The following is a 21,916-nucleotide window of genomic DNA, read 5'->3' as shown; positions in this document are numbered from 1 at the left end:
CCCCTTTGTTTGGACAGATGAGTGCCAAGAAGCTTTTCAAAAACTTAAAGATGCTCTGCTCGGTGATTGACGCTTAGTTCACTTTGATCTGAACAAGTCAGTTGTATTGAAAGTTGACGTTTCCTCTTACGGAATCAATGCAGTGTTTTCGCACAGATTTGGTGATGAAGACAGGCCTATTTTTTTTTTGGTTGGGTTTAAAGGCGCTCAACTGCTGAGGTCATTAGCGCCCAGTCACTGTTGTTAGAGCACATGGAATCTGTTACAACTCAAGGGGATGGGGGGACACCAGAAGGACCTGACAAAGATGCAGATAAAATAAGTAAAAAGGTTAAATGTCTTTGGACAAGCCAGTTAAAGTTATAAAACGCAGAATACGAGCAGCTGCTCGAGCGTCACCAGCTAAAACATCCGGTAAAGTAGATGACAGGGACAGGACAACACGAAATTGACTAAAACGGGGACACGACAATAAAACATGGCGCATTGTTAATGCCTGACCACAAGGGCACTGCGGGGCTGGGTCACCGGAGAGCAGGTAGCGGTGGCTAAACCGGCAATGCCCAATCCGCAACCTGGTCAGAAGGACCTCCTCGCGCCGAGATGGTCGGGAGGATGTTGTCCATACAGTTGGAAGCGGTTTTACTGCCCGGAGCTTGTTTCCTTGGAGGGATGACCAAGCATCCCACCACAACGACACAAGCCTCTTACATACATCCCCACGAACGTCAGATGACGGGACACAATGGGAGGCTGGCCGAGGCAGGAGAACTGCAGCCTTGGCTGCAGCATCCGCAGCCTCATTCCCAGGCACTCCTACATGTCCGGGAACCCACAAAAAGCTGACAGAACCAAAATTATCAGCGAAAGAATGGAGGGACTGCTGTATCCGTTGAATCAAGGGATGAACCGGATAGGGAGCTCCAAGGCTCTGAAGAACACTGAGTGAGTCAGAGCAGAGTACGTACGATGAATGGCGGTGGCGGCGGGCATACTGAACGGCCTGATGGAGAGCAAAAAGCTCGGCCGTAAAGCTGGAACATTGGTCGAGGAGCCGGTATTTAAAGGTGGCGGCCCCGACGACAAAGGCACAGCCGACACCATCGTCAGTTTTGGAGCCATCGGTGTAAATAAAGTTGTGACCGGCAAGGCGAGCACGAAGTTCGACAAACCGCGAGCAATACACTGCAGCCGGAGTACCCTCCTTCGGGAGTGAGCCGAGGTCGAGATAAATATGAACCGGAGCCTGGAGCCAAGGTGGTGTCGGGCTCTCACCCTCTCTGAAGGTGGTAGGGAGGGCAAAATCCAATTGTCGAAGCAGGCGACGGAAGCGGACTCCGGGGGGCAACAGGGCAGACACATACAACCCGTACTGACGGTCGAGAGAATCGGTGAAGAAGGACTGGTAAGAGGGGTGGTCGGGCATAGACAACAGCCGGCAGGCATACCGACACAGCAGTACGTCGCGCCGGTAGGTCAATGGTAACTCTGCAGCTTCAGCATAAAGACTCTCGACAGGACTAGTGTAGAAGGCTCCGGTCGCAAGACATATCCCCCGATGGTGGATGGAGTTGAGCCGGCGTAAGAGGGATGGCCGAGCGGACGAGTAGACGAGTAGACGAAGCTCCCATAATCCAGCTTCGATCGGACTATGGACCGATACAAGCGAAGCAGGACAGTGCGATCCGCTCCCCAAGATGAACCGCTAAGGACTCTGAGGACATTAAGGGAACGTGTACAACGGGCCACCAAATAAGAGACATGTGGAGACCAACACAGTTTCCTGTCCAACGTGAGCCCTAGAAACTTAGTTGTGTCCACGAATGGGAGAACAACGGGACCGAGATGTAAGGATGGCGGAAGGAACGCTTTATATCGCCAAAAGTTGATACAAACCGTCTTCTCTTCAGAGAACCGGAAGCCATTTGCCACGCTTCATGAGTAGAGGCTGTCTAGACAACACTGAAGGCAGCGCTCCAGGAGGTATGTTCGCTGGGCACTGCAGTAGATCGCGAAGTCATCGACAAAGAGAGAGCCTGAGACATGAGGTGGAATGCAATCCATAATTGGATTGATCGCGATGGCAAAAAGGGCTACGCTCAAGACGGAGCCCTGAGGCACTCCGTTCTCCTGGAGGAAGACGTCGGACAATACGGAACCCACACGTACCCTAAACTTTCGATCCGTTAAAAAGGAATCAATAAAAAGGGGCAGGCGACCGCGTAGGCCCCACCTGTGCATAGTGCGGAGGATACCTCCTCTCCAACAGGTATCATAAGCCTTCTCCAAGTCGAAGAACACGGCCACCGTTTGGCGCCTTCGCAAAAAGTTGTTCATGATGAATGTCGACAAGGTCACAAGGTGGTCAACAGCGGAGCGGCGGCGACGAAAGCCGCATTGGACATTAGTAAGTAGTCGTCGAGATTCAAGAATCCAGACTAACCGAGCATTAACCATGCGCTCCATCACCTTACAGACACAGCTTGTAAGAGAAATGGGGCGGTAACTAGAAGGAAGGTGTCTATCCTTCCCGGGTTTGGGTATAGGAACAACAACGGCGTCACGCCAACGCCTGGGGACTTGACCTTCGGTCCAGACGCGACTGTAGGTACGAAGAAGGAAGCTTTTGCCCGCCGGAGAAAGGTGTGCCAGCATCTGAACGTGAATGGCATCTGGCCCCGGAGCAGAGGATCGGGACAGTGCAAGCGCACGTTCGAGTTCCCGCATAGTAAAGGGGGCATTATAAGTTTCCAGATTCAGCGAGTGGAAGGAAGGTCGCCGAGCCTCTTCTGCCTCTTTCCTGGGAAGGAAGGCAGGGTGGTAATGGGCGGAGCTTGAAACCTCCGCGAAAAAGCGGCCAAAGGCGTTGGAGACAGCCACAGGATCAACAAGGACCTCATTACCTGAGGTCAGGCCAGGTACCGAGGAGTGGGCCTTAATGCCCGACAGCCGGCGCAGGCTACCCCAAATGACGGAAGAGGGAGTAAAACTCTTAAAGGAGCTGGTGAAGGAGGCCCAACAAGCTTTTTGCTGTCTTTGATGACTCTACGGCATTGCGCTCGGAGTCGTTTGTATTCAAACGTAAAGCACGTCGTCGAGCACGGATAGCGTCCCTACAAGCCTCGTTCCACCAGGGGACGGAAACCCGACGTGAAGAAGTAGTAGTACGAGGAATGGAACGTTCGGCAGCATTGATGATAACAGCCGTGAGGTATTCGACCTGACTGTCACAACTGGGAAAATCGTGGTCCAGAAAGGTCGCCAGGGAGGAGTAAAGTCCCCAGTCAGCTTTCAGTATGTTCCAGCTCGAAGGACGTGGGGATGGGGTGTGGTGCAGGAGACGAACGACACAGGGGAAGTGGTCGCTCGAATAGGTGTCAGAAAGGACATACCACTCGAACCGACGGGCAAGAGTGGTAGAACAGATCGAGAGGTCCAAGTGGGAGTAGGTATGAGTAGAGTCCGAGAGGAAAGTCGGGGCGCCGGTATTGAGGCAGACAAGATTGAGATGGTTGAAGACATCCGCCAAGAGTGAGCCTCTTTGACAGGATGCAGGAGAGCCCCAAAGGGGATGATGGGCATTCAAGTTGCCAAACAATAAGAACGGCGGGGGAAGCTGAACGATCAGGTGCATCATGTCAGCCCGACTAACAGCAGATGACGGTGGAGTGTAGATGGTACAAACTGAAAAAGTGAAAGCAGAAAGAGTAATGCGGACAGCTATTGCTTGGAGTGGGGTGGTCAATGGGATGGGACGGTAATAGACATCGTCCCGAATGAGCAACATGACCCCACCATGAGCTGGGATACCGTCCACAGGGGTGAGGTCATACCGCTCCGAGGTATAGTGGGTAAAGGCAATACGGTCAGTCGGGCGCAACTTGGTTTCCTGGACACCAAGGACGAGTGGACAGTGCAGGCGGAGGAGCAGTCGTAATTCCTCCCGATTAGATCGAATACCTCTTATGTTCCAATGAAACAACGCCATCGCTAGTCAAAAAGTTGGGGGGACGAGACGGGGGAAGAGCTGGTCACCTCGACGGCCGCGGAGGGCCAGGTTGCGAGGGAACAACGCTACAACCGACGGGAGGCGGATCCGGTTCCATCGACTCGTCGCCAGCTGCGGCCACTGTCCCTGGTTGTGTAGAAGGGGCCGCATCATTCGCCGATGAAAGGCCGGCGGAGCGCCTGGCAGCAGAGCGTCCCGGCGAAACTGAGGACGGCCGGGAGCAGCGACTCACGGATGAAGCGTCAGACGAAACGCGCCGGGGTGGAGAGGGGGATAGAGACTTCTTCTTGGAGGCCTTCTTGGAAGGCCGAGGAGGCACAGGGATGGTGGGCTGGACCCGAAGAAGGTCCTCACGCGCGGGGTCCGTTTTGGAACGCCGAACCTCGGAAATTGGGGTCCGGAACGTTTCCCTGATGGACGCCTGAGAAGAGGATCACTTCTCAGGTGGCGTGGGGGGGGGGGGAGGAGGAGGAGGAAGGGTGGCCCCTGGGGCAGAGGGGGTGGGGGCCACAGGGGAGGAGGATTTGGAAGGGAGGGATTTGGGAGGCGGGGGCAGAGCCCCCTGATGGGCGGAGGAGGCGGAGGGGGGACAGGATAGGGGTGAGGACACCGCGGAAGGAGTGGACACAACTGAGGCAAACGAAGTGGTCAATGGCACGGGATGAAGGCGGTCATACTTCTTCCTGGCCTCAGAATAAGAGAGCCGATCCAAAGTTCTGATTTCTTGTATCTTCTTCTCCTTCTGATAGGCGGGGCAGTCTGAGGATCTAGGCGAGTGGACGCCAGGACAATTAATGCACCGAGGTGGTGGGGTGCATGTATGTTCCTCACGAAGAGGACGGCCACAATCGCCACAAATGGGCTCAGCCTCACACCGTGACGACATGTGCCCAAAATGCAAACACCTAAAACAGCGCATAGGAGGCGGGACGTACGGTCGCACGTCACACCGGTAGCACATCACCTTTACCTTCTCCGGGAGAACATCCCCCTCGAAGGCGAGGATGAAGGCCCCGGTGTCGATGCGACGGTCTTTGGGGCCGCGCTGGACTCGCCGGACGAAATGCACGCCTCGGCGCTCCAGGTTGGTCCTGAGCTCCTCATCAGATTGTAGCAGGAGGTCACGATGAAAAATAACCCCCTGCGTCCTATTTAGTGCCAGATGTGGGACAATGGATACTGGGATGTCCCCTAGGTGGTCGCACGCCTGGAGCGCCGCCGACTGTGTGGCGGAGGTGGTCTTGATAAGTACGGACCCTGAACGCATCTTGCTGAGAGCCTCGATTTCCCCGAAGATGTCCTCAATGTGCTGAACAAAGAACATGGGCTTGGAGGTGGCGAATGTCCCCCCATCGGTTCGAGAACAGACCAAATAGCGGGGGAAGTACTTCGCCCCAAGCCGGCGGGCCTGTCCCTCCCCCCATGGAGTGGCCAAGGGGGAAAGGGCAGGAGAACCAGGACTAGAAACGGTACCTTTTCTTTTGAAAGACTCTGCCGCAGAGCGACCTGATACGTGTTGACGTTTCATCTGCGAAACGTCCGCCCCGATACCACCCACTCCGATCAGGGGCTCTCCCCACGGGCGCCACCCAGCCGCAGCAAGGGCCACCTGGCAGGATGACCATTGCCGGGAGTCCTGATGCCCCAAGGAGACGGGCATCTACTCCTTGGCCGACGTGGGGAGGGTGCAGCTCAGGTATCGGCAGTACGATCCCTGTGTTGTCAGGGGGCTACAACCTAGAGGGTGCATGACGACCCCACCACAACGGGCTGGCTACCGTGCTGGATTTCTGGTGCCATGGAAAGTCCATCATGATCGCTGGGGCAGATGGAGATGCACTATGGGCGTAACTTGGACAACCCATCAGGCGTTTAGGCCCAATTTGAGGAATAGTGGGTATGGTTACAACGCCGGTACAATACTGAGTGCCAAGGTCTTAGTGCACTTAGGACCAGTGGTGCACCACGTACGGTGTCCTTCCCCAGAAGGCTCGTATTTCTGTAGAATTTTGAAAAATGGAGGTCAAACCCCAAGGGGGACCATCACATGGAAGGCCGAAACGGTTGAAACTCCTTTTAGTCGCCTCGTACGACAGGCAGGAATACCTCGGGCCTATTCTTACCCCGGACCCGCAGGGGGGGAAGACAGGCCTAGTGCTTTCACATCAAAAGTGTTCTCCAAAGCTCAGTGTAACTATTTACAAACTGAGGAAGAGGCTTTGGCTATTGTGTATGGTGTCACCAAATTCCACCACTATTTGTTTGGCAGAAAATTCTACTTAGTAATGGATCACAAGCCTTTGCAGTCCTTGTTTCATCAGTCAAAACTGATTCCTGTATGAACTGTCCAAAAATTGCAAAGATGGGCTTTGTTGTCTTCTCAATAACAGTATGAGATTGTGTATCGTCCGACAGCTCAACACTGTAATGCGGACGCATTTTCACGTCTTCCGATTGACTCCGATACAGACTTTGATGCTTCTGCTGAATCTTGTTGTCACGTCGATGCTCAAGATTCTGAGTTGCTTCAATCTTTTCCGCTGAACTATACGAAAATTGCACAAGCCACGGAAGCTGATTCAGATTTGAACATTTTGCTAATACACATTTGCACATCTTGGCCTTGTTCCTTGCATATCATACAGAACTCCACAGTGTTCCGATACTTTGCACGTCAACATAGCCTCGCTATACAGAAAGGAGTGATTCTTGTTCAAAATGACAGTGGACTGTCATGTGTATTGTTCCCTAAAGCTTTGCAAAAAGAAGTGTTGCAGTTTCTTCACCAAGGACACTGGGGGACTGTTCGTACGAAACAGTCAGCACGTCAACACTTGACTTGGCAGGGTATGGACACCCAAATAGAACAGATGACGTCACAGTGTCACGCTCCGCCACAAAAATCCTCTGCTTGGTCTAAGTCGCAGTCACCATGGCAACGTGTGCACAGACCTTGTGGGACCTTTTTGGAACAATTGTTAGTTGATTGTGGTTGACTCGTATAGCAAGTTTCGATTTGCCGAGGCAATGAACTGGACAATGTCACATACCACAATTCAGGTGCTGTCCTCTATTTTTTGCCTCCAAGGTTTACCTGAAGTCAGTGTCGGACAAAGGCCCTCAGTTCATGTCAAATGAATTTTAAACATTCTGTGACTGCAATGGCATACATCATATAATTAGTGCACCGTTCCACTCACAGTGAAACAGCGAAGCGTAATGTTTTGTCAGAACCTTCAAGCAGCAGATGGCCAAACTTCACTCTGCATACACCAGGATCAAGCATTGGAACTGTTTCTCACCTCCTATCACTTACACCCACTAGATGGACCACTGCTGACAGAATTGATTCACGGCCATCGCCATCAGACACTGCTCCGCCTGTTCCACCCTTTTCAGCATCTCGCACTGAAAGAAGGCTACAAGTATCGCTTTGTGTGGCATGATATTGCCTTTTATAGTGGCAGCAGACAGTGGGCGCGAGGCGAGATTGTCCATCGACTTGGCGCTCACGTGTATCTCATTACAGGTCCAGACAGGATGCAGCACCAACATCACAATTGGCTTCACCACTGTCATGTGTGCGATGATCTTTCTGTGTCTCTTTCCCCAGATTCAAGGATCCCGAGGACAGTGTGGCCACAGAAGCCACCAGAGGGTGTCGTCATGACACCGCAGGATGACCCCATGGAAACTGAGCCTTTGCCTCCTCTTGTCCTACTGATAAGAGTTGGACCCACCCACACCACAGCAGCCAGCAGCCAGCAGCCGATGCCTTCCCCATCTGGTTACTGGCCTATGGAGGTGGACATGTACCCTTCTGGTTGTTTTCCAAGAGACATTTCTGCCAGAGCGAAGGCCGTATAGTGAGGTACGACCAGAAGCTTGATGTCCCCTGCTGCCACAGCTTCCCGTCCAACGCAGCGTCCACCCTACGGCCTCCCTCGCCATTGTTGTGCTCCCTGAACGACAACGGAGAAGGGAGGAATGTTCCGGCGTAACATCAAGCACCGGCATGTCAGCTTGGAATGACACAGCAGAGAGGGCTGTGAGACGTCAGTCGATAGTACACTGACTAGGACAGCACCACGACAGGAGTGGCCCCTATACGAAGAGAATGTAAGTGCTGCTCCCCCAAGCCTTGGCCGCACTAGAAGGCGAGCCCTCATCCAAACACTTTAGCCAAAACTTGCGACCGTATTATTTACTTGCATGGAAATTGTATATATCAAAGGACATTGATTATCTGTAGTCACCATATAAGATTTGCTTGATCTGTTGTCCAGCTATCCAAGGAAACAGCTTCCTAGGCACCCTATATTAGACGAGAGGGCAGGACATGACAAATTCTTTGTTAAAGTCTGCTAAAAATATTTGTTTCTGATGTTTTTAGAAAAATTGTCAACTTTGCCCTCAATTAATTTGTTAACTATTGAAAAGCGGTAGGAGACTGAAATTTTATATCCAAAGACCTTGTACTGGTAAGTTATTAAATGCATGGTTTCATATGTATCCCGCAATTACTTCTGGATATATAAGTTGAACTTAACATTTTTTCAAGCATCAGAAGTATTGAAATAATAATTGTGAAACTTTACCAATGTTCACTGGGAACAAGTGTGATTGTCCACATAAAATTTAATCAAAATCTATGACGGTCATGCGGAACCTCTAGACCATTTGTCATGGAATGACCCTATATGAAAGACATAGGTAATCCAGCAACTTAATAAGCTATGATCCAGCAACTTAATAAGCTATGAAAGATTTATGATCAAATAAGGCAGAAAGCAACAATAACATTCCTTCGGAATTTCCAAAATGATTAGAAGAACTGGCAACAAAATAGCCATTCCAGATAGTTTGTAGGATATATATATCTGGAGAGACACCATCCTGAGTATCTCAAGGGCAGATACATGTGAGAACTTTTCTGCTGTCAGTTTAATATATTGTACATTCAAATTGCTGACAAGAATATACCCCCCCCCCCCTCAAAATTAAGAGCAGAAGCTTACATTTAGGCCAATATGGTATATATAAATTTGGGCAGCACCAAGCACATTATTTCACAAGGTACACAGTCTTTAAGTTACTTCTCAGCATATCTTAAAAAGTGAGTTCATCAACAAGTAGTGAACATTCATACAGTGTGCAGGCAATTTTTATTGGAAAACGACATTCCACATTGACCTTAAGATTACACTACAATTATTTTTAAGCAATATTCTAGTTCTACTTACAAATTCAATATCTTTGGCTAAGAGCTTCTTTGGTTCTTGAGATGGAGGAGGATATGGATGGCCCTCTGGCATACATTTTAACATCTTCTCATACATATCGTCACTGAGAGGAAATTTTCTTGGTTCATAAGGAGGAACCTACGTAACAAAGAAGTAGGTCTAAATAACATAAAAGTTTTAAATAACTTATTAATTAGTTTACAGAACATTAAGAACATCTGCAGAGTGCAAAATACTCTTGATTTTGTTATTAGGACACAGTATTGTTTCTATATTTTACAACGTTTCATCCAGAAGATAAATTAAGTTCACAAATCCTGGTTCTCTCATACTCTGCACAAATCAATACTAATCTGTGGCTTAAGATTCGGCTGCAAATGATATTTATAAATGGTATCTTAAAAGGCATTATACAAGTTTGACATATTGTAACATTTTAATTAACTAACATATGCACTTCTGTTATATAGTTTAATGTGATCAAACCAAACAGTCGGGCTTAAAGCAATTTCGAGAGCATGGAAAGAAACCACTCACGGAGCTTCTATATGCTAATTGTAATGCAATTTCATGCGGACCAGAAATGAAAGCCTGACGCATTGTTCTGGCCAACCACACAAAAGCGAACTCGATACAAAAACCATACGGGTTGCTTTAAAGTCTATACCAAACCAAGTCTCTTCAGGAGGCTTTAACAGCCTTATCAATATCAATTACAATGGAGGAAAAAGTTTAAAAACCACAACTGAATGCAGTCTGCTATGAAAATTCAAGAGTGTTTAAATGACAATGGATATTTCACAGGCAATGGAAGACTTTTTGACAAAACCCCTCTCACATCTGAGGTACAGTAAACAAACACAATCCTAACATCAAGGGCACAAATAATTAGCATACTGTTTCCTCAGTGTTACAGTGCTTTCTGAAAGTTCTTATTCTATTGTTTAATTTAGGGTGGGAATAATTTGCATTAATGTGTACAACTGTTCGGTGGTGTCCTCTCTATAAGTACACCAATCTTAGTTGCATTCAGCCTGATAGAGGAGTACATGCTCGGGCTGGTGAAACATGTCACTTGAAAGCTCGGACATGGTTGGCTCTACTGATTACGAGGTTGCAATAGTTGTCACCGCACCCACCCACAACTCTGAAGTACTTTTTTGTAAATGTAAGCTACAATCAACATTTATACCAAAGTGCAACAAAGTATGTTTTTCTAACAGAACGACAACAGAGACTAAGTGTTTGATAGTAGATGAAACCGAGAAATAAAAACACCCAAAGTTAACGACGATATCTATGAAAAGTCGTTCTAAATTGTTGCCGTAATAGCTGCACATAAAACGTCATATAATCACGTAAACATAAACATACCAAAGAACACCTCATCCACACTCACAGAAAGGAATCAAGCAAAACATGCATAGCCTACCAGATTGCACAGAGAAAGAATTAATTCTGTATACATTTACACTCACCAACTTACAATGTCAATGACACTATTCCATCCAGTTCTCCTTCATCGGAATCAGTGCCAAAACAGTTGTCTTCGTCTTCATCTCCGTCATCATCATCACCACCACCACCACCACCACCACCACCACCACCAAGAGAAATCATTAATTGTTCATTTTCATTTATAATGCTGTCTATAGTCTGTGCTTCTCTTATGAGTTTAGCAATATGGTGTACTTTCTTCCTCAATGAGGTAGCATCTTTTTCACTTCTGTTATAGTAAAACTTTTGTTGTTACTTCTAATGCGTGCCTTGACTGATTTTCCAAACCAATTCAATTGGATTAAAATGGCAGTGATAAGGTGGTAGCCTAATTATCAAGTGACCCTGTTTGCTTGCAATTTCACCTCCAATGTATTTAGGCGTCACAGGCTTATTTTGTTTTACGAGCGAGTATAACAGCAGCTTTGTCATGCTCATGTCCACAGCAATGTCTCTCGCCTGCAACCACTGCACCATAGTTTCTTAACGGTCACTAGTGGTGGGCGTTTTATCTAAAATCATGGAATGGTACGGTGGATTGACCATCACAAACACTGTCAGAACACTAAACTGGAGCAACAAATTTTTAAACCACTGTAGGAACCATGGGTCGTCCATATCCTCATGATAATCATCGGTTTTTTTCGATAGAAAAACTAAAAGTCCTTCAGGCACAAAGCCGTTTGAAGATCCTGCATGAGCCACAATTAATCGGGATCCTCTTCCTGTTGGCTGATGACCGCTGCTATTCAGAGTATATTTCTCTACTGATTCTCCAGCACTGACCCAGGTTTCGTCTAACCATATGGCTTGAGTGTCTGTCCTTTCTTACAATTGTGTGTAAGAAAATGGTACAAGCTGCAAAGACATGAGCTTTTTTAAGTACCGTATTTACTCGAATCTAAGCCGCACTTTTTTTCCGGTTTTTGTAATCCAAAAAACCGCCTGCGGCTTAGAATCGAGTGCAAAGCAAGCGGAAGTTCTGAAAAATGTTGGCAGGTGCCGCCACAACTAACTTCTGCCGTCGAATATATGTAGCGCTACACAGGCTTGCTTTGTAGGCACAAAGATAAATACGGGCGCCAAAAACTCTGCGTCAGTAAATAAATTTAAAAAGAAAAAGGTGGAAGACGAGCTTTTTTCTCCGCCCCAAGTTTCGCCCCCTGCATTTTCATACATTATCCGATGAAGTAAATACAAATTCTGAGAAATTTCAATATACTATGAAAATCCGCCTGCCAAGACTGTTTGGGATGTTTGTCAATATGGCCAACTCTACGTTCTGAATTTTTTCCTACCTGTGAGAAGAGATGGTTGCTAATAGGAACCTGATGAAATGTGAATCACATGCCGTATTCTATTCACCGTAAGAATAATATGAATATAAACATTTTGCCGTGTATTCTTTCGTGTTTGCTGCTATCTCATTTAAATCCTGTCTGCCTAATAAACTACGAAACTAGAGTGAGACAACAGCAAACGCGGAAGAATATACATATCGTGTCATGTTTATATTCATATTATTCTTATGCCTACTAGTGATACAGTCAGAAATGAAGCACGGCAACTGACTAGATTTTTAAATCCAAGATGATTCTAATTTCTGTGCAGAATTTGTTGTACTGAAGAAGCGGCCGCAAAGATTTTCAAACGGAGAAAAATTTTCGCCTAACTCTCGTTCAGAACATGTTCTATCATACGCAGTCTATTATTTGGTTCTTGTTGATCATTATCAAAGAAAGCAGCAGTCTAAGTAGCAACAAATAGCAGTCTCTTGCCATTGTTTCGCTAATGAAACGATTCCTCTTTTTTTTTTTTTTTTTTTTTTTTCTTTTTTTTTAAAATTGTAAGCGGCGGTAGCGCGCATAAAAGCAAGCCATGCCGCGAGCGGCGACAGGCCGTAAACACGCACTATCAGAATGCGACATACAATGCATGACACAGTCCAGTAATGCATTTTCGGCCTAGAGTGGTGTAAATACCTATAACAAAGAGAACGGCACTTATCAGATCGAACCAAAATAAGCAATCTATTCAAACCAGACGAAGCACGTGAAAAAGGAAGGGTACCCGTATAAATACGGATGGAGCGCCTGACGCATAGCAATGGCTACCTGGTAAAGCTTAACTGCTAAGCTTACATCTACTGTAGCTGTATCGTCATTCATTAGACCTACATTGTCTCTCATATTACAATGGACCAACTTTGTTTCGATTTGGAGGTGCGGCCTAAAACTTTTCACTCCCCTTGAATTTCCAGTCTCAAATTTCAGGTGCGGCTTAGATTCGGGAATTTTTTTTTCTTTATTTCATGTCTCATTTTTCAGGTGAGGCTTAGATTCGAGTGCAGCTTAGATTCGAGTAAATACGGTATCAGTTTTCATCCATCTAACTTTTTAAAGCAGAAGCCCATACTATCATCTTAAGTGACTTTTCCCCCTTGAGAAAAGCCCACTTTCTTTAAAGAAATAAAATACTTCACTATCGTGGGGTATTCTTTCCTTCTATTGTATCCGTATATGTGCCGATGAATTGCAAGGGATTGGAAACAATCAATAACTGTAACAGGACGAGGCTGCTGTTTTTTCTTTCCCAGTGTACTTAAAAACATGCAGGGCTGTCTTCCACACTGTTCACTTGAGTGTCTAGTAAATCTTGAAGCAGCACCCCTTTCCTTATATCTGTTCTTTGATTGAGTCATAGAGTTTTCAAAGTATGCTCTAAAACTTTATCTGCAGGAGTCAACACATGTCCATGAACAGAAACAAATTCTTTTTCTTGCTCGTAAAACTCGCGTCCTCCATAGCTATTCCAAAGCCCGACTATTTAATGGCACTCCATGGCGCAACGGATTGTCACTCAGTGAACGACATTGTTTAATAAACAAAAACTGTTGTTGAGGCAGTACCACAACACAACACAACAGCAGGCGTCCACACACTAACATACAATGTTTACATTGAAGCCAGCAACATGGTAGCATCAAAAGCCGGAACTATCTTTTGTTCGGTGCTGTTATTGGTGCAGAAGACGCATTGCCTCGCATACCTTACTTGTTTGTTAGTTATATGACCAACTCTACGGTGCTTGGGGAGTGACCTTTAAGTGACATGTTTCAGTGGCCCTGGTATATATTAATAGGTCAACATATTGCGTCAAGGTGTAGTGGATAACAACTGTGTTTTGCCTGCTGACAGCCACATTTCAGTGTAGGTCCATTTCACTTTTTTACAACTGTTTACAGAAGGATAACTTAACAGCAAAGCTGCTGACATTAAAACTGCAGGAACAGAAGAAATTTGGAAGTGAAACTGGGTACACTGGATAAGTGCTTTAAAACTCAAGTCTTCACATTCTGCAATGTTTCACAACTGGTGAAATGTACCTGTTACACAATGAGAGACTACTGGCGGCCCTGTAACCTTTTCCTTTCTTCAATCTTCCGAGTAAATGTTAGTAATTATGTTTTGGTTTATAACTAATTTTACATCCATCCCACAATCCAAAATGTCTCCCACTTCCAGTCTAAGAATACATCCTGCAAATCTAGTCTTCTTCAGCTTCATATTGCACAATATTAGAGCCACATTCTTAAGAACAGAAAGTTCTTCCTTATAACAAATAATTTGTTGAGATATTTGCAGTACTTACTTCAGTTACGCCATCTGGTGTAGAACTTCTCATCTCATCACGGTGCCATCGTGATGAGGAAACAGTACGCCTGCGTGTGCCAGAACCACAATACTGGTCTGGATCAGATGATGGTGGGAGAGGTGACATAACAGGAGATATGCCATCCTGATATTCCGAAGGATTCGGTGACATTGGATCTTGCAAAAAAATGATAATTTATTAGTTGAAACCAATAAAAGGAAATACGAGGAGCATTGAAATTATAACACTTTTTTAATGTGTGTGCACTCATAAATGCACTGACAGAGATGGACCACTGTACAACACACAGAAATCTAGTGGCTAGTGCATAACCATTCGTTTTTTTCATTTGTGTTGGTGGTGCCATGGATGTATCTCATGTGTTCGTGGTGCAATAGTTCAAAGGAAATAGAACCTTGTATGACAACTAACCAAACCAATCTCAGCCTTTTACCAGCCAGTCTGTCAACATGATCGAAAAAGGTGAGTTGGTAGTTTTGGAGGACTGCCGAATGAGAGTGTAACACAGTGTCTCCAAAGCTGGTACACCAATGGGACCTGTGCACTGAATCTCGCATGAAAACCTGATAATATGAAACATGTCTTTCAGCTGCAAAATGCTGACCACATGGCTGCTGCTAGGCAATGTTCAAGTGTAACGATGGCACGCATGCAACGTTTTTCTCCATCAACTGTGACAATGGATGAAACATGAATGCCGTTTTCAATTCTGAAATGAAGTAGAAAAATTATGGTGGCCATATTCAGGCACATTGATGGCCTAACCCTTACTCACTGGCCACCAAGGGTGCTATGGTGACTGGTAAATCCTACGACGATGTTTTGATGACCAAGATCCTTGCAGCAATGCAGAAAAATGGTCAGAAAAAGTGCATGCACGTTCTCTCGCAAAGACCACACACCTGTGCATTGGGTGAACCTGACACTGCCGCTTCTTCATAACGATAACTTTGAAGTGATTTCTGATGCTCTCTACTTGCCTGACCTGGCGACTTTTGGCCATTTCCAACGATGAAAGAGACTCGACTTTTACAGAAGTGTTTGTAGAGGCCATGGAATCCTGGACTTGACAGTGGGGAAAATGTGCAAGGCTCCATGGAGATTACATTGAGAATTGAAAAGTCTCACAGTTTTCATGTGATTAGCTTGTGAGGAGGTGTTTTAACTTGAATGCACCCCCCCCCCCTCTCTCTCTCTCTCTCTCTCTCTCTCTCTCTCTCTCTCTCTCACACACACACACACACACACACACACACACACACACACACACACACACACACACACACCCTTTCAGAACTAATAATACATCTACAGAACATTTACCTGGAGTATTTGCACCACTACTCTCTGCCCTACTGTCTGTCCTTCTAGCAGCTCTACTGCGTCCAGAATATGGCAATTTAATATAGCTCATGAATTTCTTTTTCTCTTCCATTTCACACCTATCATGCCTTAAAGCTATTGTTTCATCACTAATATCCTCCACCTGTGAACATTTGCAAAACAGTCATTAATGCAAACACTTTTTCACACACTGGACATGATAGTTACTACAGTATAAGAGTCTACTGAAACTATTGTAGGCAACAAATAAGGTCTTCCTCATCAGGAGTTTATTGTATGTATTTATGTATTCTGTAAACAGATTTTCATCTCAAGGCCTCATAAATAACTAACATTGTCAGTGTTTTCTGATTACTGCCAAAATTTAGGAGAGACTAGAAACCAAGCTGACATTACATTTTAGTTTAATACTGTAGTGCACATCACTGTTGTCAGAACCACATAATTCTCTTCTTGCTGCTTGATAAAAAGGTAGGCAAAGAAATGAAGGACTTATTTCAATAGTGGTATAAGTCCACTTTTCAAAAAAATGGGGTTATCCTCACGTATGTACTCACACAAGTCGTTTTTAATGTACTTGCATAGAGGGACAGCTCCAGCTTCGTCCTGCTGCCAATAGAGTGCACCTCAATGCTGACACATGCGAGAAAGCATTTCACTAGTGGTATAAGTGCACGTGCTTTTGTGCATTACAGCATGTTGCAATTTCTTGCAAAGACGATGGATTCAGGAGCATTATCAAGAGACTGTGATACAATTGATGATCCAGATTTTCATATGATTGCAAGTAAAAAGAATTTACTTACTTTCCTCTCAGCATTATAGAGAATGAAGGTTATGTTAAGAGTAATAATGAAAACTGAGAATGTCCATCTTAATGTATTTCACATATACATATGTTTTGAATCATCTGGTGCTGTATATATAAAATTTGTGTTACTTTCTACCTAGATACGAGTACCGATGACAAAACTTCCAATGAAAGTGCAAAAAATTACGAAACAGGAGACACTGTGACTGATGCCTGTGTGAACGGTGCAGCTGCAAATTTGCAGACAAAAGGAAGCACACTCAAAGCAAGAATGATGCAAGGAAAACGGACACACACGAAAAGCATATTCGAAAGAAATAAAGGAACGCTGGGGACTTATACGTCACAGCAACTGGTAAAATAACGCCCCCAAAAACATTTCGCAATGTGGACTGCAGGTGTGCACATAAATGTTTCAATAAAATTTCAGAGGATGAGAGGAAGGCATTATTTGACAATTTCTGGGCTATGGGTTATATTAATCACCAAAATAGTAATCTGAATGGTTTATGCAAGTATCATTCAGTTAACCACCGACGTCCAAGATCTGGCTATGGTTCTCAGAAAATACGTGTTTATGTATATCGATTACATGTAAATGGAAACTGTGCAATAGTATGCAAAAAGTTTTTCTTGAATACTTTTGACATTTCTAAAGGACGACTCTCTAGGCTTTTAACAAAAAGCAAGGAGGAAGGTACATCTCACCTTGATGGGGGGCAAATATCCAAACAAATTCTCTGTACCGGAATGCTGATCAATGATGTAAAGGAACACTTCAAAAGCTTTCCAGTTTCCAAGAGCCATTATGCAAGGAAGGATAATACCCACAAGAGGTTTTTAAACTTAAGCTGTGTGTGGCCGCAAGTACGATTTGTACAAAAATAAATGCATATCTCAGAATAAAGAAATTGTGGGGGAGCACATCTATCGAAAAATCTAAAAGACTTCAACCTGTCATTTAGACCACCAAGTAAATGACACTTGCTCTTTTTGCGACAAATTAAGCTTTGAAATGGGCACTGCTACCAATGCAGAAGAAAAAAGAAAGCTTCAAACTGAAAAGGAGCTTCACCTTAGGAAGGCTGAAGCTGCAAGAACAGCAATGGCTATAGACACAGCTTGTAGTAAAGAGGCAGATTCTCAGATGTTCGTGTTTACCTTTGACCTGCAAAAAGCACTTACATTTCCTAAACTGACAACATCGATATCATACTACAAAAGAAACACGTACGTGTATAATTTTGGGTGCCACAACTTAACTGACGGGAAAATCCATTTGTATTTTTGGGATGAAACATCTGGATCAAGAGGTTCACAGGAACCCCTTGAAAAGTGTGTCCCTTCTCAAAAACAGGTAGTTGCGTACAGTGACGCGTGTGGTGGGCAAAACAGGAACATAAACATTGGCCTAACACTAATGAAAGTGACACAATCTCCTCAATTTCATGTCAGCATTACTGATTTAAAGTTCCTGATCCCTGGTCGCTCATACCTGTCAAATAACAGGGATTTTGCCCAGATAGAAAAACAATTAAATAAGAAAGTGCTTCTGTTTTTCCCAGATGATATTTTTGAAACAATTAAGAAAACTGGCAGAAAAAATAAATTTGTATGCACAGAAATGAAGCATTCTGTTTTTTTTTTTAGCACTGAAACAGTTACAAAATGCAGTGGTAAGAAGGAAGCAAAATGAGGAGTATGTTCAATGTAATTGGCTGAAAATAAAATGGATACGTTTTGAAAGGCAGAAGCCGTACAAAATGCTCTACAAGGGAACATTGAATGATGATATTGTCTTCCACGCCCTAAACCTCGCTCACAAACTTCGTAGAGGGAGACCACAAAAATATGGTACTATTGCAGTTTCACAACTTTACCCACACATGAGAAAAGTGCTGCAAAAGAAAAAGCAGGATATGATTGATTTGCTCCCTTATATTCCAGTTATCAAACTTGGTTACTTCCTTGCTCTACAAACAGAAGACAGAGGTCTGGAACATGAAGAAGAAGAAGAATGTAATCCTTAGTTTTACAGAAACCAAATGACCTGAAACACATCTGACTGTGTAGTTCAATTATACATTAAATTTAATAACAAGATGTACGTCAAAACTGCAATAAAATTATTTGCAATAAAAGAATTAAGTTTTATATACAATTTTCAATTCATTTTATTTGAACAGTGGTACAGCTCCATTACCTCCACTTTTCTGCCTATAATGCTGCTGAGATTAATGATCCAAACAAATAGAAAGAAAAGTTCATCTCTAGCAACAAGCATACTTGAATATTTCTGTTATCTCAATTGCAGATTTTTCAGCACTAATTTAACTTTAAGACTGTATCTCAAAATGAACAAAAATGGACTTGTACCACTATTGAAAGAAGACCTTCAAATGTTCTTATACAATAATGGACACTTAAGCCAACACAAACAAGGAAATATGTAACAATTACTCAAAGTAGTATATTCCTACAATTCGAGCTACTAACACAGTTTTCAAAAAATTACAGCCTTCAATATTCATTCAACCATGAGACAGCCATGTTTGACACAACTTAGAGCTTTTAATGTAATTTTGTATTCTCACATTTGACTGTTCTGACAGTCTACTTAAATAAACATATTTTGTAGTAATGGTCATCTTCCGGCAATAGCTGTTAAAATCAATTATTATTGGTTTCTCTGTGTTAAGCTTACTGCATTTAAAGAGAATTTTACAGCAGAGGTGCTTTGCTTTTATTTACAAAGCCACTGGTGTTTTTGCTTCTTGTTCGCATATTTTGAAAACCTTAGCTTTTTTCTTCTCTTTTGTCTGACAATGAGGGTGAAAGAAACTTTGCTTTAATATACACTTTGCACTTTTTTCCTTTTTGCACTCCCTCTTACACTGATCTGGCATTGTTTACACTTCAACTCACTTTAGAAATAAAACTGGAGTTACATGTGTTTGCACTCAGCACAATATTTCAATGTTTATGCAAACAAACACTATGCTTAGCATAATACTGTAATACTGTATTGGGTGCTAATATATGTAACTATAGTTCTATTTCTAAAATGAGGTGAAGTACAAATAATGCCAATGCAGCATATGAGAAAGTAAAAAAATGAAAAAAACTGCTTAATGTATATTACAATGAAGTTTCTTCCAACATCAAACTCCGATAATGAATAAGGAAAAAGCAATGGTTTGCAGAATATGCGAACAAGAGGCACAGACGCCAATAAGAGAAGGTGCTTCGTAACCAAAAGCAAAAACAATAGTAATTGATGAAAGTTCAGATTACTTCCACCTTCTTCTGTTGTGTGTACATCTAATTCAACTAGGTCACGTAATGGAAAGTGTTCTTTTTTTGTCTGATACTTACATCACTTTCATGACTAGACCTTCTGATAACACCATTATTCCTCAAACTTAACCTCGATCTCCCCACAAAATTATTTTCAATTAGCCTCCACCTGAAACAAACAGAATACATTAGCTGAAACATACTACTTACACTAAAATAAAATGTACATTAAGAACTTAATGTGAAAGTTCACACAGAGGTACAGAGTATTAATACAAAATTTGAGGGGGGGAGAGGGGCAGGAAGAGGACGCAGGAGATGAGGATGAATGGTGGAAGGGGATGGGGGAGAAAGGGGCAGGGGTGAGGAAAGAGAAAGGGGGGCAGTGGGTGTGAAATAGGGGGAGGGATGAGAAATGGGGTGGGAAGAAACGGAGAGGGAGGGGGTGAGCCGGAGAGGGAGGGGGTGAGCCGGAGAGGGAGGGGGTGAGCCGGAGAGGGAGGGGGTGAGCCGGAGAGGGAGGGGGTGAGCCGGAGAGGGAGGGGGTGAGCCGGAGAGGGAGGGGGTGAGCCGGAGAGGGTGGGGGTGAGCCGGAGAGGGTGGGGGTGAGCCGGAGAGGGAGGGGGTGAGCCGGAGAGGGAGGGGGTGAGCCGGAGAGGGAGGGGGTGAGCCGGTGAGGGAGGGGGTGAGCCGGAGAGGGAGGGGGTGAGCCGGAGAGGGAGGGGGTGAGCCGGAGAGGGAGGGGGTGAGCCGGAGAGGGAGGGGGTGAGCCGGAGAGGGAGGGGGTGAGCCGGAGAGGGAGGGGGTGAGCCGGAGAGGGAGGGGGTGAGCCGGAGAGGGAGGGGGTGAGCCGGAGAGGGAGGGGGTGAGCCGGAGAGGGAGGGGGTGAGCCGGAGAGGGAGGGGGTGAGCCGGAGAGGGAGGGGGTGAGCCGGAGAGGGAGGGGGTGAGCCGGAGAGGGAGGGGGTGAGCCGGAGAGGGAGGGGGTGAGCCGGAGAGGGAGGGGGTGAGCCGGAGAGGGAGGGGGTGAGCCGGAGAGGGAGGGGGTGAGCCGGAGAGGGAGGGGGTGAGCCGGAGAGGGAGGGGGTGAGCCGGAGAGGGAGGGGGTGAGCCGGAGAGGGAGGGGGTGAGCCGGAGAGGGAGGGGGTGAGCCGGAGAGGGAGGGGGTGAGAGGGGGAAGACGGGGAGAGAGGGGGAGAGGGAGAGCGCTAATATGGGGAGGGTGACTGGGAAGGCTGATAAGGTGAATAAAAACTGTTACTCACCTCCACTTTAAAAACCTGTAAATTAAATAGTAGTTACAGCTGAAACCCTTAGCTTCTAAAACAATAGTTTCCAAATTAAGAAGGCATAGTACTTTACATCACTATAACACCATCTATAGACAGAAATATATTCACAAACATCCATTAACGTAAACACTTACTTGGGCGTGGGTATTTCCTTATACTGGAGTTTCTCAAGGCGTGCAGCAGAAGCAATACTGTATGGTATTACAATATTGTCAATATCATATGAGTTCTCTCTTTTACGCCTGCAAAATAGAAATTATAGTTTGTGAATGGCAATGCTCCTTGACTCAAAGAGTGTTTAGTGCTGTCGTCAACCGACTTCTGTATACTGTATCACATTTATAAATGTTTATATGTGCATATAATGAACAGTGCAAGCAACAACGTTTACTGATATCTTTTGGTATTTCAGTGGAGTTTCAAATTTCATTAGTATGATAAATGTTAAATAGTCATTTCAGATCACTTTTCCTGGAGCTGTATTCTAGCAACTGGATATGGCCAAGTGCATCTCATCTGAAGGACTCTAAAGGCTTCTCTTCATCTAGCCATCTTCTGTGGACGACTCAAAGCAATGAAAGATTTTCTGGAATCAGATCCTAGGCTTCTTTCAATTCACTTTTCAACAACTTATGCTGGGGTGGAATTGAAATTATTTGTATTCATTTAATGGTGATCCTTAATTACAAGAGGTATTTAGAGGAAATCACTAACAAGTTTTGGTCCATGTAAAGTCTGACAAAGAATAA

At 44.9% G+C, this 21,916-nt stretch overlaps 1 protein-coding gene across 1 annotated transcript in view; it reads right to left on the bottom strand.

The window, feature by feature from the left end:
- LOC124787216 (KAT8 regulatory NSL complex subunit 1) overlaps window positions 1-21,916 on the bottom strand; it is a 265,281-nt gene that overhangs the window by 22,818 nt on the left and 220,547 nt on the right. Inside the window, exons 8-12 of the mRNA XM_047254326.1 lie at window positions 21,302-21,409; window positions 19,955-20,045; window positions 15,748-15,910; window positions 14,401-14,579; window positions 9,253-9,390 (exon numbers count right to left, since the gene is read on the bottom strand). Of these exons, the coding sequence (XP_047110282.1) occupies window positions 9,253-9,390; window positions 14,401-14,579; window positions 15,748-15,910; window positions 19,955-20,045; window positions 21,302-21,409 (679 nt within the window). The remainder of the gene's footprint in view (window positions 1-9,252; window positions 9,391-14,400; window positions 14,580-15,747; window positions 15,911-19,954; window positions 20,046-21,301; window positions 21,410-21,916) is intronic.

Source organism: Schistocerca piceifrons, chromosome 1, assembly GCF_021461385.2.
Source record: "Schistocerca piceifrons isolate TAMUIC-IGC-003096 chromosome 1, iqSchPice1.1, whole genome shotgun sequence".
Taxonomy (NCBI): Eukaryota; Metazoa; Arthropoda; class Insecta; order Orthoptera; family Acrididae; genus Schistocerca; species Schistocerca piceifrons.
The sequence above is the reverse complement of the archived record's forward strand: the minus strand, read 5'-3'. Positions and strand labels throughout refer to the sequence as shown.